Source organism: Periplaneta americana, chromosome 8 (genome assembly GCF_040183065.1).
Source record: "Periplaneta americana isolate PAMFEO1 chromosome 8, P.americana_PAMFEO1_priV1, whole genome shotgun sequence".
In the NCBI taxonomy this organism is placed as follows: domain Eukaryota; kingdom Metazoa; phylum Arthropoda; class Insecta; order Blattodea; family Blattidae; genus Periplaneta; species Periplaneta americana.
This window is the reverse complement of record NC_091124.1, coordinates 176785548-176802530: the sequence shown is the minus strand read 5'-3', so window position 1 is coordinate 176802530 and position 16983 is coordinate 176785548. Positions and strand designations below refer to the sequence as shown.

The window sequence follows — 16983 nt, the reverse complement described above, 5'->3', positions numbered from 1 at the left end:
TAAGGTCCTTAAGCCTATTTTTAAATGCATTTTTGGTTGTTGGTAAAGCCTTTAGTAAGTCTGCAGGTAAAGCATTCCAGTCCCTGATAGTACGATTGAGAAAAGAAAACTTTCCAGTGTCCGTCCTCTGCCTTCTTTCCCTCAATTTATATGAGTGGTCGTTCCTTGAAGAGTAATTTGGCGGCTGCAACCTATTTTTTATTTCTCTCCAGGCAGGCTCACCTCTGTATGTTTTGAACAGTTCACATAATCGGCGGAGCGCACGGGTACGGCTAGTACTAAATATGTTTAGGATTGGTAACCTATGTAACAAGTACCGGGTACTAGGAAATTACCATGGAACGTTTTGCTTGTTATTTTTTAATTCAAGAGGTCGAAATTAGTAAGAATTTGTTAGTTTTATGTCTGGCGCAAAATGTCTGTTGACCAGTGTAATCTGACGACTTCGTCACTGCGTGCTTGCAGGTGCTCCAGTATCCGTGAAGGAAGCCATGGGCAATTACACGACCGATGTGATAGCCTGTTGCGGCTTCGGCATAGAGAGCAACTCCCTCAAGAACCCAGACGCAGAGTTCAGGCGGTACCTGCGCCGCGTGTTCGACTACTCTCTGCGCAAGGGACTGTTCAGCATCACCGTGTTCCTCGCCCCCCACCTCCAGAACTTCCTGAAGCTCAGACTCGCCGACGAAGCGACCACCAAATTTCTAAGAGATGTAACTTGGAGTACAGTGGCCTACAGGTGAGAACTCTTCAAACACAGCTCCTATCCGTAAAACTGAATTAATACTTAAATTTTCTGCATGGTAAAGAATACACCACAAAAGGGGGCTATTTTGCAGTAGCGTAGCGTCAATGTAAGCTAAAAAGCTCAGCTTCCCCAGTTAATAATAATCTCATAATAAACCTGCAGTTTATGGAGAAAATTATTTATTAATTTTAATATAATTTATATTTACGTGTTAAATAATGTGATGCGGCAGCTCAGGATGATATGTGATGCAGCAGTAAACAAGAAGCCTGCACACACCAGCTTCCAAGCAGACTGGTTTCTTTTGTGTAATCCACCCCGCAGATTTTCCATCCCTTTCTAACTAAACTACCCTAGTCGCAAGGCTCGCAAGAAGCTAGCTTTAACGTTTAAAATAAGTAGTTTCCGAGTTATTCCTTTTCGTCAGTTGTGTTCAGTTGAAGTGTTAGTGTGCATTGTGGCTGATATAATAAATAATGAGCGAAATAACCGTTCCTGACACCAGTTTACTTGAATTTTTTAGGACAATTGTATTATCAAGACTGACGTACGAACAAAAGTGTGATTTAAAAAACAAATGACCGACTCCCTTGCTGTCAATGAAGGACACGACCACCAAAAGACAAACGCATACTTACGTAATGATACTAATATTGTGATTTCTCTAAGTATGACAGGGAGTGAGCTAATGTTATACGTATACGTGTCTATTTGTTAAGAGATATGTGTAAACCGTAAAATCATATTTTACTACGTATTATTTGAGGTCATGCCTTATTGGTGTTACTTACGAGGTTCCAACCAACCTTCGACTACTGACTTGAAATTGACTACTATTTATTTTAAGACTGTATTTTTGTAATACGTTTTCTCATATTGCATGAAAGACAACTTGAGTTAGCTTCCCCTGCTCAAAATTTCATGCTACGCTACTGCTACTTTGTGACAGCAATGAAAACTTTGTGACGAAAGAGCAGCGGTGGATTTTCAGGGGAGGCAAGGGAGGCCGTGCCTTCCTTAATACATTACCAGAACACAATATGGTAGTCATAATTTCAGCTGAATTAAGATCACAGACAAGTTACAGCAAATGACGAACATTTTTCCTTTTATATTAATTTTACTATTTACTACGACTAAGATGTACAGTAAGTTACGTAAAGTCGACCACATCCAGTTTGTGATGCCTGATCGCTATACTGTAGATAATACAAATAATTCGTACCGAAAAATAGCAGATAGCGCTGTAACCTGTATAGTCGACATCTAGCAGCCTGCAGTGTCTATGCGAGAGCGGGAGTGAGGAGTCGGCTACATGACGCTACTCCCTGGTAACCATGACAACAGCAGTTCAACCAATAAGATAGCTGGTTAGAAGAGTGTTCAAACTTGACTAGAACGCGGGAGGGGAGCCGATTTGGAGACGTCCTCCCACCGCTGACAACTGTTTCGGCTGTATTGGGAAGCTCTCTCTCTTTCTCTCTTCTTGGTTTTAGAAAATTGAGTCACGTGTTGTTAGTTTTCTCTGCCTGCGTAAAAATTTTCATTTATGTTGTTAGATTTTCTCTTGTTTGCGGGTGTTCTTGTTATTTTATTCTTTTGTGTTATGAGATGTATTTACTTATACAGTATTTTTAAAATATCGAGAGTTTAGAAACAAATGCAGATTTGTCTCTAGCTTCTTCTAGTAGCAGTTATTCAGTATGTTGTGGCCTGTTTGATCGGTTTGCAAAGAAAGAGGAACATCGAGTTAATTTGCTGTAAAATTAGACTATGTAATAGTAATGAGCAAGACCCGGATTCTTAGATTCCAATCAATTTTGTTGCTATCGCGTTATTCTCGAAATATTGCTTTCCTTGTTCGTTTTATGTAGCAAAGAGTAACATTCTAAAATTCAATATGACCTAAAAAGACCTAATTCATAGGTTTAAAACCCTAAAACATAACTTAGAAAACCTAATTTTAATTTCTTAAAATCTATAAATTCTGCGCTTCGTAATGAGGTACGTCACAGGTCTTATATTTTTACATTCTCATCATTGACGTCTTGGCCTCCTCAACTTTCAAACCCATCGTCCGCTACTGCGAGAGAGATGCCAATACAATTTTTAATTTCTCGTAGTCCACGCTTTGGAGTAAAGGCTGGTTCACAATAAACCGGAAACGAGAATCGGAACGAAAACGAATGCGGTAAAATTGTTAAAATGTGTACATTTAAATGTGAGCATTCACAATTAACGAAAAGCTAGCCGGAGCCCGGGATCGGGAACGGAGAGTTGGCCAAGTTTCAACTTCGGCGTTCACGTTTCCGATCACAGCCCACTAGATCCATTCTATTGCCATCTAAAAGCTATTTTGTCGTCGTATATTTTGTAGCAAGAAGACCGTGACATAACCTATGCATTATTTTGTTCTGTGCTGTGCATCATGGAGTAAGTTTTATTTGACGAGATTCTAATATTGAATGTTGAGGAAAATCCTCACATTTACGATAAGCGGCGCGCCTCGTATAAAGATGAGAAAATGGAGACTATGTGGCTTTCAATAGTTGCATCTTTGAACACCGATCGTAAGTGAATCATATTTTATTGCTGTATTGGTTGTATTACACATTACATATTCATGCTTCAATTCAATAACTACTGTTGTTCTATTACAAATGTTTCTTCTCTAATTATTTTACGTTATGGTAGACTTAAAATAGGTCGTGATAATAAAGATGCATGGGCATATTTATAGTACCGTAACTAATGAAATGTTTCAATTGAAATTCCGAAGTTGGTTAACCTGTGATTATGTTTGATAAAATTGATCATAAAATTTTAATTAATAAACTCTCAAGTTTTGGATTATCTTTTTCATACTTACAGCTAATAACGTCATATCTTACAAACCGGCAGCACTATGTTTCATTCAATCAAGTAAAATCAAAACCATTCACAGTAACTTCAGGTGTATCTCAAGGATCCAATCTTGGTCCCTTGTTCTTTTTACTTTATATCAATGACTTACCTAAACAGATTATGCACACTAAATGTTTACTATATGCTGATGATGTTAAATTCTATAAAGTCATTGACAAACAACAAGACGTTTATGATCTGCGGCATGATTTGGACAGACTATATAGATGGAATATCGATAATTTTCTTCTGTTAAATCTTAATAAATGTTGCTTTATGACGTATTCTAAAAATAAGACAGTTGCTCAAAATTCGTATGAAATTAATGGTGTGACATTACCTAGAGTAGAATCATTTAAGGATTTGGGTATTTATTTTACACACAACTTATGTTTTAAAATACACTTAAATCACGTGGTAATTGATGCATAGGCTATGGAAAATTAGGATTTATAATCAGAAATAAAAAAGAATTAAAAAATATAAATACTATTGATACTCTATATAAAACTCTAGTTACGAGTAAGTTAGAGTATGCGTCTGTAATATGTTCCAGTCCCATCAGATGCAAATAGAAAGGATACAGAAAAGATTTTTACGTTATTTATATTTAAAAAAAACCATCACGTGTCGTCTCATGACAAGCAAATTTCATATAATCAGTTACTTTTTAAATTTAATTATAAAACTTTAACATCTCGACGATTAATAAATAGTCAAATTTTACTCTATAAGACTTAACGGTATATTGAATAACTGTGATTTTGTTAAATTCCTTCAGTTCAATGTAAAAAAGAACAGAATTACGTCATAGGCAACCTTTTGTTATTCCCATTCCTAGAACTGTTTTCTTCAAGAACTCTCCATTGTTTGTTATGTGTAATACTTACAACTCTCTGTCTTTGAACTGTGATTCTCAATTAGATTTCAGTTTAACAGTTGAAAAATTTCATACAGTATTAAAAAGAATTTTATTTCCTTAGATATTTAAATTCTGAAGAAGTGTATTATAATGTTTTTTACACTAGTTTTTAAATAATTTTGCATCATTACATTGACATTTGGCACTATATTAACTGCAATATTATATTCCAGCATCTATTACCGGTATGTATTTTCTTTCTTTCGTTTGTGTTGTTTGAATGTTTTTTTCTTATTATGTATTTTGTCTATGTTTTTATGTAAACCACCTGTAATTGGAAGCCTGCTTCTGTTGGTGGTGGATTTAATAGTACATTATACAATGAGCCTATAATGGTAGTAATGAAGACGCGAGTATGTTTGTTTATGATACGAGCGCAAGCGAGTTTCATAATTTTCATACGAGCATCTTAATTACCATTATAGGCAGGTTTCATACGACTTTTTATGCTCGACCATATTTCTAACTTGAAATTATTCATAAGTATTCATGTTATGGTTATGTAAGTGAGGAGGGGAACTGACCTTCTAAATGTGAGATGTGCGCAGACGCGAAAGTATTGATTTTTTCCCGAGAAACGAATTTCATTGACCTTGGTATAATCTAGAGAATAACATGAATATTAATCTTGATATAACCTGGAAACTGATTTAGAATTGAAAAACGAGATGACAAATTGAATTTATTTGAATATTATTTACAATTAACGCTAATTATTATAGTAACAGAACATAACCTTCTGCGACAGTATTGGATTTCCAGCCTCCGTGACTTTTCGCTAGTTGTCTTTCGATTGCATATCCGAGAATAATCGATACTTGCGCTTTTATAATGGTACAATGGTGATTTCTCATTGGCTGAACAACTGAACTATAATGAATAGGTGTACTTTAATGAGGTGCATTAAAGGGCTACTACCCGGTGTATAATTACTACATTTCGGCATGGTCGAGCATAAAATAAATAAATAAATGAATAGCAAATTTTGTACTAATTCAAATTAAATAAATAAAATGGATTCATTAAATTGGGAAATTTTATCTCTATTTTTTTTTAGCATTTACATATAACAAATTTTTCTTTAAGATTGGAGATTGGCTACAAGAAGCTAGAAAGATTTTTCTTCCACTTTTCAGAGAGAAGCATGAAGTGACGTGCAATGACTATCTACACTATATGATGGAATTAAGAAATAAGGGGCTTAGTAACATCACTAATGACAAAGAATGTGACAAAAGCATTCAGAACGACCAACAGTTCCGTAAGTAGAACAAATTACTTGCAACTATTCACATACATTCAAATTTCCGAAATTTATCCTAATACAAACACTCAAGCTTTTATTGTACTGTTTCTAATGAACAAATTTAAGAATATCATGATATTTAACTTATGTGAATGAATGAATGAATGAATGAATGAATGAATGAATGAATGAATGAATGAATGAATGAATGAATGAATGAATGAATGAATGAATGAATGAATGAAAGGTAAGATATAGGGAGGTATGAATGATCGTCATGTCCTTTCAAAACAATTATTGAGTCTGATTCAATTATGTGAGCTCCAAGGTTACAGATATCCACCGCTGTGGAGTAATGGTTAGCATGTCTGACCGTGAAGCAAGCGGTCCCGGGTTCAAATCCTTGTTGGGACAAGTTAACTGGCTGAGGTTTTTCCCGAGATTTTCTCTCAACCAATTGAAGCAGAATTGCCGGGTAAGATTCGACGTTGGACATCGGACTCATTTCGTCATTACCAATGGTTTTACTCATATCTCATAGATAGGAAACAGAAAGTCGAAATCAATACAACTATGAAATCTGCCTCGGCATGGGGAACTATTAATAATGGAATTCCTCAAGGATCAATATTAGGTCCCCTACTTTTTCTAGTGTTCATAAATGATCTTGCCCTCCTAATAAAAGATGTAGGCCATCCCATATTATTTGCAGATGACACAAGTATAGTATTTTCAGCCAATAACTCCAACACATTCCAATCTTTAACAGAGGAAATTCTCTTCAAAATATGTGACTGGTTTTCAGTCAATAAATTAGTATTAAATTGTAACAAAACTAACATAATTCAATTTAAATCCTGTCCAAATTCAACCTCGCAAATTTCTAGCGCAATAATTAAGAATAGATCCCTATTAGAAACAACGACAACCAAATTTCTTGTCTTAAAAATCGATAATGTGTTAAATTGGAAAAATCATATTAAAGAAATTACCCCCAAACTAAATTCAGCATGTTTTGCTATTAGATCTATGCAAAAGATAGTAAATATCTATACATTAAAAACAATAAACTTTGCAAAGTTCACTCGGGAATGAGTTTTGGAATAATATTCTGGGGAAATTCCACAGATAATAACAGTATATTCCTATTACAGAAAAGAGTAATTAGAATAATAGTAGGTGCCAAATCTGGGGAATCTTGTAGGACTTTTTAAAAAAAACTACAAATAATGCCCATGGCTTGTCAGTATATCTTTTCATTAATAATCTTCCTCGTATGTAATCGTGAAAACTTTGTAACTAATTCAACAGTTCATAGCATAAATACACGTCAAAAAATGACTTTCATACTCCATCGGCAAGTCTATCATGCTATCAAAAAGGAGTGCGTTATATGGCAGTAAAACTTTTTAATAGCCTCCCTATCGATATAAAAATGAAACTCAAAACATAAGATTATTTAGGGCCAAATTAAAGAAGTACCTAATTTCTCACGCCTTCTATTCTGTAGGTGAATTCATGACATTCAATAACGCTTCATGAAATTGATACTAAAACTTTGTGTTGTACTAGTAGACTATATTGTAAATCTCTTCTATATATATTTCATCTAGACTGTGACTATAAATTAAGACTTTACAATAATATTAAGTTTTTTGACTTGTTCCATATTCTAGCTGTGAAGCAATGTATGAATACGATGGAATGTTAATAAATACAATACAATACAATACAATACAATACAATACAATACAATACGAGTGAGGAGAGACTTGGGAGGGGTTATCCCCCCCGCCAAAGGCCGCAAAAAATAAACACTTTTGATGCTCTGCAACATTATAGCAGTGACTTATTTCCAGTGATGTGCAATCTGTTCACAATAATGGCACTCTCCTGTAGGTACAAGTACTCTTGAAAGGTCATTTTCATTACTAAAAAACGTACCTTAGGAACAGTACAGGGGAGAAGCGCCTTAACGGACTGGCTCTCATGTATATATATAGCAAGATTCTGTGAATGAAAATGGAATTCTCACGGAAATATCTGAGAAATGCAAAGATTGAAATACACCGTAGGCCCTATGCGACTTAAAAAGTATAGTTCATAAAAGAAAAATGAAAAATGTTCGTCGGTCAGTTCGTCGTACTTTCAATTATTTCGTCGCGCTTTATTAATTTTTTTTCAGCGCATAAATATTTGTATTTCCTCGCATGACAACACTGTAATGGAAATTGAAATCTGTGCTCACCTTTTCTTGATATCCCACGCTCTCCAAGTACTATATACGGGATATCTCGTTTGAAGCTTATCGTTCATACCGATTCAAAATGAATAGTTCCTTGTGTGTCTGTCCAATCGTTTTTCTTTCTTTGTGTACCTTAAACATGTGCATCGTGTTATACGACTATACCCAAGATAAAAAATGTCATAAGTAGGGGAGGATGTTGATGACCTAAAAATATACAGGGACATCATTTTATTTTTACTTCAATTTTTATTGTACCTGAGTTTTTGAATGTACTTCACTCCCACCCCTTCCACTAAGGAATTTCCAACTCCACACAGAACCAAGACCGCAGATAGTAAGCAGTACTGAGTTACTGAGTATAGTACGTTCCAGAAATATGTTCGCGTTTTCCAGTGACGAAAGAGCTTTCAATATTGAATCATATTTTCGCACAGGTACTGTCCGTTTGCCTACGTCGCATCCCGATTTCCCCCACCTGCTTCTGCTCGCCCCTCTGTAAAAGCTGGGCTGTCTTAGCTCTTTTCTGAAAACATTAATTTCTCTTAGGAATTGGACATTTACGTAATATTATACAGCTGTTTAATTTAACTTAAATAAAAGGGCCTCGTTAAGTAATTACTGTAACTGTAACGTGATTTCCTCCCTTTCTATAATCCTGCGGCATAACCACTTGGACGGACAGTAGATAGCATGTCTGAGTAATTTTATATTTTCGGGTCGGGCAGAAGTGAAGATTGAATTCACAGTACGTAGAGTAGGTACAGAATTATTTCAACATGAGTTACTAGTACGAAGGACGAAACTGGCAATTGAAATTAGATGCAATAGTCTATAGTGCGATAATATGCACAAAAGAACTGAAGCCTGTATCGAAATGAACGGCCACCATTTTCAAAATTGTGTTTAAATATTCATATTATGATTATTTTTCAATTTAACTTCATTCTCTATATTGTACGCTAATGTGCTGTAGACAGTATAATATACACTGCATAATAAATACGTTCGCATGGGTAACTCACTTCGTGAGTAAAAACACTTATTCTTAATACAGTACTGTACTTTGATTAAAGAAAAACCCAATGAAAATTATAAACTCAAAATCGCGATATTTCCTAGTTTACGTAAATGGATGAACTACTTTTCTTCCTTCCTATACCTAGTAGAGTGATTTGTGTTTTACGCCAGTATCATCGAACTCCAGTCTTGGAGGGGGGAGCAAGCGGTGTTACCGGTTCTCTAAAGGTATAGACAGGTTAATATTAAAAATGTTAGTAAAAATAAAATGATGTCCCTGTACTTAAAATAATTAAAATGCCCTTAAACTAATGGAAAAATGACATGAAATTAAAAGAAAATGACATTTAAATATCATTCACCGTACTCGCACCACAACTTCTTAAAAATTAGTCACCTTGTTTCAATGACTGCCCTGCAAATCTCGGAGAGAGGAGGCAACTTCCTGGAATTTAGCTATGATAAAGGAAAAGAACATGCAACAAAATGAAGGTTTTAAGGAAAAACTATAGATTTTAATGAGGGTTTTGCAATGTATTTCAATCAGGGATGGTCGGCCGAAGCCCTCACTTGAACTAAGCTGTTGTCAAGCATTTTATATTACTTCCGTTGTGTGAAGCCTTCAGTGGAATGAGGGATGGACTTTAGAGTCTGTTCCAAACTATGAAAGTCAAACTTCACTGTTATTCACTTATTCAGTAGGTAATTACTACTGACTTATTTGCTTAGAAAATGATTTAACAGACCTATCGGTAAAGAAGAAAGTAAAATGCATTCCAAATCATCTAAAAGTTCTTCAAAGTATTAAAAATGATAAAAAAAAATGCCGAAAAATATAAAAATGACCTATTACTTCAAAAATGTCAAAAAATGCAAAAAAAAAATCAGAGTGCTGCATTGGAGTTAAATCGCTCGCATGAATTCGGTCGAATGTCGCACCCTCGAGTGAGATAAGATCGGTCGTGATACGCTCGTAATAAATGGAAGCACAGTACAAGGTCATCTCACCGACATGTCTTATCTTGTATGGAAGGCGACAGATAAGATACACATATGTTTTGCTCACACGGTAAAAATAAGTCTTTATTTTCTGCGTTTATGACAAACGTTTAATGGAACGTACCAAAACAGTAACATGAAGTTATAAATAAAATAGTATGAAAAACTTCGATATACAGTTATTATTGCTAATTAATAATTATTCAATATTTGATTTACCACATATATAATATGATAGGTTCACACATAGCGTTCCGCCTATATACTGCGACAATGTAGAAACGTTTTACAAAATATTATTGATAAAGCAATAGATTAATAACAATATTAGTACAGAGATAACGTCACAGAAAATATAATAAAACGAATAATCATGCTGCACAACTGTTACAGACGCAAAGATTGATAACACTAATTACTCGTATTAGAGATTATTATTATTATTATTATTATTATTATTATTATTATTACTAGAAAACTTGATAAAGTTCTTGCATTATCGTGATTGTGTTCTCCGTTTATAATAATTACATTTACATCCAATAACATCTATCAGACGTGACAAAAACAAAATCACTTTTGTGAGGAAAAAAAAAAACATTCACCTACAACATTTATATTACATTTTAAAGCAAGTTTTGTAGTTGTACTATGGAGAGGTTAGTTAAACACTGCAAAGTTTTGAAATGATAAACATCTATGATGTTACTACACAGTTCATCACTGTAACAAGATCGAATGTCTAGCGCTCGGCTTATACCGTTCGAGGATTTATCGCTCGCGACAATTTTACCCATCATGCATGTGCGCTACCTATCGGATTATGCTATGAACTACTTGGCGCTCGAGCGAAAACGTCCGATGCAGACCTCTGCAAAAGATGCAATAGGCTATAAGAAATTATTTTTTTTTACGTTGATATTAACATAGAAAGGATTTCTAAACTAATAGGCATCGTCCTAATGTGAAAAATAAGAAAATGAATTTTCATCAATATCCGCCCCCTAGTCATAAGACTGTCTTAAACGATCAGATACAGAGTTCCTTACAACAGGAGAAGACGAGAATTGTAGTACTGCGTGAGAATTATTTTGAGGAGGCAGATTAAATTCATGTCCTGCTGCCCGTATGCACACTGTGCTTTATCCCAAACATTTAGATACGAACTTTCCAGGACGATGGATTGGAAGGAATGAACCTGCTCGCTCGACCTCACACTTTGTGGTTCTTGGTTATATAAAACAATGATGACTGCCAGTTGCAGTATTTGCCAATACCGAAATTCGAAACAAAGTTGATAAAAGAAAATTCAACCTAACAACTAGAAAACCACCATAATCTATTAGTACAGGGACATCACTTTATTTTTACCAACATTTTTAACATTAACCTGGCTATACTCGGAAACACTGTTGCCCCCTTCCACTACAGGAGCTTGATGTTACTAGTGCAATATGTAAACAAATCATTTTACTAGGTATAGGAGGAGAGAAAAGTAGTGTATCCATTTATGTTGTAGGGAAATACGATATTACGATTTTCAGTTTGATCATCACTTTTGCGGAATTTATCAAAATACAGTAGAAGAGCAACATTTTTTTTTTCAAAAACTCAACTTTTCAGGCGGCTATGTCCGTTATGTAATGTCTATTTTATTTAGCATATTAATTATTGATGTTAACATACAATATAGAGAGTGCATTTAAATTGAGGGGGTCATAAGTGAAGGGCTATAAGTGCACTTAAGTTACTTTTGAGAAAATAGGGTTTAAATATTTAAGCTTTCGTAAAATCGGTGAAATTGTTATTTAAATTTTAAAGTGTGATGCGATTAAAATATCCCTTTGCCACTAAAATGTTAGATACTTTTGCTAACACTGGATGCACTTAACTCATGTTATTACAAATGTCACTAGCATTCCTTTGCTTCTAGCCACCTCAATTCAAAATAATCTAAACAAGTTGCTGAAAATGGTTGCCGCTCATTACAATGCAGGCTTCAATTCTTTACGCATATTATTAAAAACATTTTGAAGCATATTCTCTGAAACTGAATTTATCGTTTCTTGAATATAATTTTTAGTACGATATTATTAATATAGGTTCTTTCTTCTATAGAAAACGCAACCATATTTCTGAAACACACTATACACTGCAGTGTTTACTTCACTGCTTGAAGACTTCGAACGCAACAGCGGCCGTAAGTTTGTGTGTCTGACGGGAGCAAGGACATTAGTGAAGGGGTTGGAGTGAAGTACATTCAGAAATGCAGGTACAATAAAAATGCAAGTAAAAATAAAATGATGTCCCTGTATATCCTCAATGATTATATACCGAAAAACAAATACACACGCAAAGCGCATCCCTCAAAGTACACGTGCGCTATCTGTTGGTGGTAGTTCAGGATATCCCTATTGCTGTATTTGCCAGTACCGAAATTCGAAACAAAGTTGATAAAATAAAATTCAACCTAACTAGAAAACCACTGTAATCTACTAGCATATGTAGTAATAGGAGGAAAATGTTTAGGTTTCACCGTTACGGTATTAAGTAAGCTGATCTGAACGGCAGCAACAGGATCTGGAATATCAGTTAATAAATATGATTGAAGAATGAGTATTTCGGATATCGAGAAATGGTTGTGGTTGTGTGCACTTACCCGTGCTTCTTGTTGTAGAAATAGACGGAGACGACTTCGTGGCGCAGTGCTTCATTTTCATGGCGGCGGGATTCGAAACGACGTCCAGCACGATGAGCTTCCTGCTGTACGAGCTGGCTCTGCAACCGGAGCTGCAGCACAGGCTGAGGGCAGAGATGAGGACCGTGCTGGCCAAGCACCGCGGGGAGATAACCTACGATGCAATACAGGAGATGACGTACCTCGACATGGTGCTTTCAGGTCAGAATGCACAACACATGACCGATAGATCTAAATACTGTAATGCCAATGAGCATTTAGGGGAAGCTTTACGTCTTTGGCCTATCCGCACGAAGTTGTTCATTCAGAACAGAGATTCCAATAGGACAGTGGCCGGCAGATGCTGCAGTTGTGACGTAAGAGCCAGTCAGATCGCAAGAGCTTGGGAGAGCGAGCAGTTGAGTCGTATTAATGTTAGCACACACCAGCGCAGTGGCGTCAGTGCGGCAGTAGAACGGGACTGTTGAAAACAAAATGATCTATCTACATTTTATAGAAGATTTCCCCAGGCAAGATTCCCTCGATTGCATAGATTTGCTGCTAGGATGTTGAGCATATTCGGATCTACGTATGTATGTGAACAGTTCTTTTCTGTATGAAGATCTGCAAACCACAACATAGAAACCACCTGTCTGATCTGAACTTGAAACATATTCTTCGCTTGTGTGTTAGCCAGGCTATGACTCCAAATGTTGCAAAATTAGTATGCGAGAAAAGAGGAAAAAAAATCTCCACAAAGCGTTTAGCTTGGGCACGGTAGTTACACAAAGTGATGGTGTGTTTCAAAAGTTGAAATATACTTTGCATACTACTCACCAAGATAGGGCCTATATAGTTTAATCTGTATATTATGTAGAAAAATGTGTGTTAAAAACACTGTTTTTAAGTTTCCGAGTAGATAAAGTGTTGCAGTATTGCTTAAAGTATTTATTTATATGTTTGTATGTTTATAGCAGTTTCGGGATTTCATTTATATATGCAAACGCTTCTGCAGCTGGCTGTATTATGAATTTCATATTATTATAAGTATATTAAATTTGATTACAAACCAAAATATTTTGTTACATTGATTTATCACGGTTGTACAGTTTTGTTTTCGTACAAATGTATTGTAATTGTGCTGTTCCCATACTATCTCAAAAGAATGGATCGCGCTTTGTCAGTGCATAGACCCGCACCACCACTGTTCAGTTGAACCTTCTCTCCACGCTGTGCTCAGTATGCACAGATTGCCGAGCAAAGAGCAAGGCGGCTACGTCGTATGACGTCACAGAGCACGGAACATGCCGGTCACTGCAATAGGAACAGCTTGCTTTCAGCAATTTACGCCTTCAGCATTTCTTGCACCAACTATTTACGTGTAGTGTACAGTAGAACCTCTATTATCCGTGGTAATGAAGGGGGTGGAGTGAACGGTTAATCGAAAAAATCGGATAATCCGTACCATAAAAGTTTTCATAAACTAACTACATAATATTTTCCTAATTTTCTCTATGGCCTTTTCTTTTAATACGCTAGGTAGTGGATCAGAAGTTCACTAATTGAAGTCTGTTTTTTTTTCAATTCATATTTTATTTTCCGATGTCAGTTATTAAAACATTATTTATGCTCGACCGTGCCGAAATGTAGTAATTATACACCTGGTAGCAGACCTTTAATGCATGTCATTAAAGTACACCTACTCATTAAAGGTCAGGTCTTTCAGCCAATGACGACTCAGGTTACAACTGTTCAGCCAATGACAGGTCAGCTTTCTACCGTTATAAAACCGCAAGTATCGATTATTCTCGGATATGCACTCGAAAGAGAATTAGCGAAAAGTCACGGAGGCTGAAAATCCAATACTGTCCCAGAAGGTTATGTTCTGTTACTATAATAATTAGCGTTAATTGTAAATAATATTCAAATAAATTCAATTTGTCATCTCGTTTTTCAATGTCTAATTTAATTTCAATGTTATCTCTGTAGGTTCTTATGGCCTAGCAAGGCCAATGTGGATATCTGTTCCTCGGAAAAAATCAATACTTTCGCGTCTGCGCACATCTCACAACATACGGGCCATTCGTCGAGGTCAGATACAAAGAAAATTAATAATATCAAGTTAGAAATATGGTCGAGCATAAAAAGTCGTATGAAACTCGCCTATAATGGTAATTAAGAAGCTCGTATGAAAATTATGAAACTCGCTTGCGCTCGTTTCATAAATATCCATACTCACTTCTTAATTACCTTCATTATAGGCTTGTTGCATTATGTACTATTATTGTATTTAAGTCTGGTTTTCAACGACGGGTTTTTGAAGGCTAAGGAAACTCCTTATGACAATTGTCTGTGAAAACATAGGAAAAGTAGAGGTCTCATGTTGTAGATTTACAAATTGTATACAGTTTATATTTTATTTTTCATTAGCCTAAATCGCGTACTGTTGTAATTCCTAGCTCGTATTGCGATGTGAAATGAACCACATTTTCTCTTTTCCCAAACCACTCAATTACTCGCACTTTTTGCAGTAGTACAACATGTTTTCTTTTGACGCTTGTAGAAGATACTTTGCATAGAAGTTAGACAGTACGGTCATGATGCGTAAGGGTAAAGATTTATATAAAAAAAACACTAGTACTAATATAATGTACAGTGCTTCATATTTTTTTCTGCGAGCGAGAAAGACAGTCGGATAACCCACCAATCGGTTAATAGGGTGACGGATAATCGGGGTTTTACTGTACTTACCATGCGGATTGCTGATAAAGTACAATATCTTGGCTTGGCTTAGATTTACAAGGGCTGAACTCGGGACGGTTCCATACACTTAGGCACGGCTTGACCCGTTGTGCGCTCTTACATACGACGATTGTACCCTCATGCTCAGAAATGGCCGGAAAATGTAAACATCGCTTGCGCTCCAAGCTTATTCTTTGAATGCTCATGAGTAAACACGCCAGATCCAGTGGCGGACAGTAGGAAAGGAGTTAGTCTTTGAAACGGTTAATACGCAAGACCAGATCCTTTCCTACTGCAAGCCACTGGATCTGCCGTGTGTACTTACTTGTCAGCATAAAAGCGGGCGTGTTCCGTCTCAAACAGTAAGCTTGGACCGCAAGTGATCTGTTTATATTTTCCGGCCACTTCTGAGCATAAGGGTACAAGTTTATTATTGTCGTTATTGAGTGTAATTAGTTACCACTGCCATAGGGTATATACCCATTTGCAGTGTGAATAAATACAAGTAAGTCCGGCAGGTGACATGGGTCGCATTTGTGAATCCGACGCTGCAGGTGTGCCATCGTACCTGACAGTCAGGTCCCGTCCACATAGGAGTAGCCACATAAGCCCCGGAGTCCCAAGCTCTTCCTTCATCAGCATCGGAAACCCAGTCCCCAGACTTCACCTCGGCCTATTTTTACTATTGCGGATGATAGGTGAAATGAGGGGAGACGTGGAGAGTGTTGGTGGACTGGTAGGGGGAAACGGTATTACCACGAGAAAAATCCTCTGAAACATCTGCTTTGTCTACCACAAATTCCATCACGACATATTCAGGGATCGAACTCGGATGCCTGGATGGGAGACCGGCGCGCTAGCACTTAAACCACAGACGCGGCAAATACAATATCAATATTGTTTATTATTATTATTATTATTATTATTATTATTATTATTATTATTATTTTGTAATTCTTGTAGCTACAATTAGTCGCACAAGTTTAGCATACACAATCCAGGTCTACGTTCACTATTCTTTCCTTTATAATTCTCTTACTACTTCGTGATCTTGTCTGTTCCGTGTACTGTATTGATAAACATAGGAAAAATATACGCCTAAATGAATCGTTCTTTCATGAAAATAGCTACTAGGTGACCATTTTGTATGTGGAATGTAACAGCAGAGCTGCGATCTTATGTTATTACTAGGGACCGGATTTTTATGTAATTACATATTATATTCATTTCAACCTAATCCAATATAAATAACAAATCTTTGCGAGTCTTGTAATTACCATTAATATATTAAAATTTGATGCTACATATTTTTACATCTTTACCCCCACATTACATATTATGGCTTGGTATTACACAAATCTACATATTTAGAGGTTTATTCATTTTTGCTTCTCTAAAAGGAAAAAAAAAAAAAAAAAAAAAAATTATGTTGGGAAGTTGAGAATTTGAAATACACAGATTTAAAAAGCCTTTTTACCTA

The 16983-nt window shown here is 35.9% G+C and overlaps 1 protein-coding gene across 1 annotated transcript in view; it reads left to right on the top strand.

Annotated features, from left to right (window-relative positions):
- Positions 1–16983, top strand: part of LOC138705267 (cytochrome P450 6j1-like) — an 80652-nt gene that overhangs the window by 36834 nt on the left and 26835 nt on the right. Inside the window, exons 2-4 of the mRNA XM_069834102.1 lie at positions 466–739; positions 5711–5835; positions 12762–12983. Of these exons, the coding sequence (XP_069690203.1) occupies positions 466–739; positions 5711–5835; positions 12762–12983 (621 nt within the window). The remainder of the gene's footprint in view (positions 1–465; positions 740–5710; positions 5836–12761; positions 12984–16983) is intronic.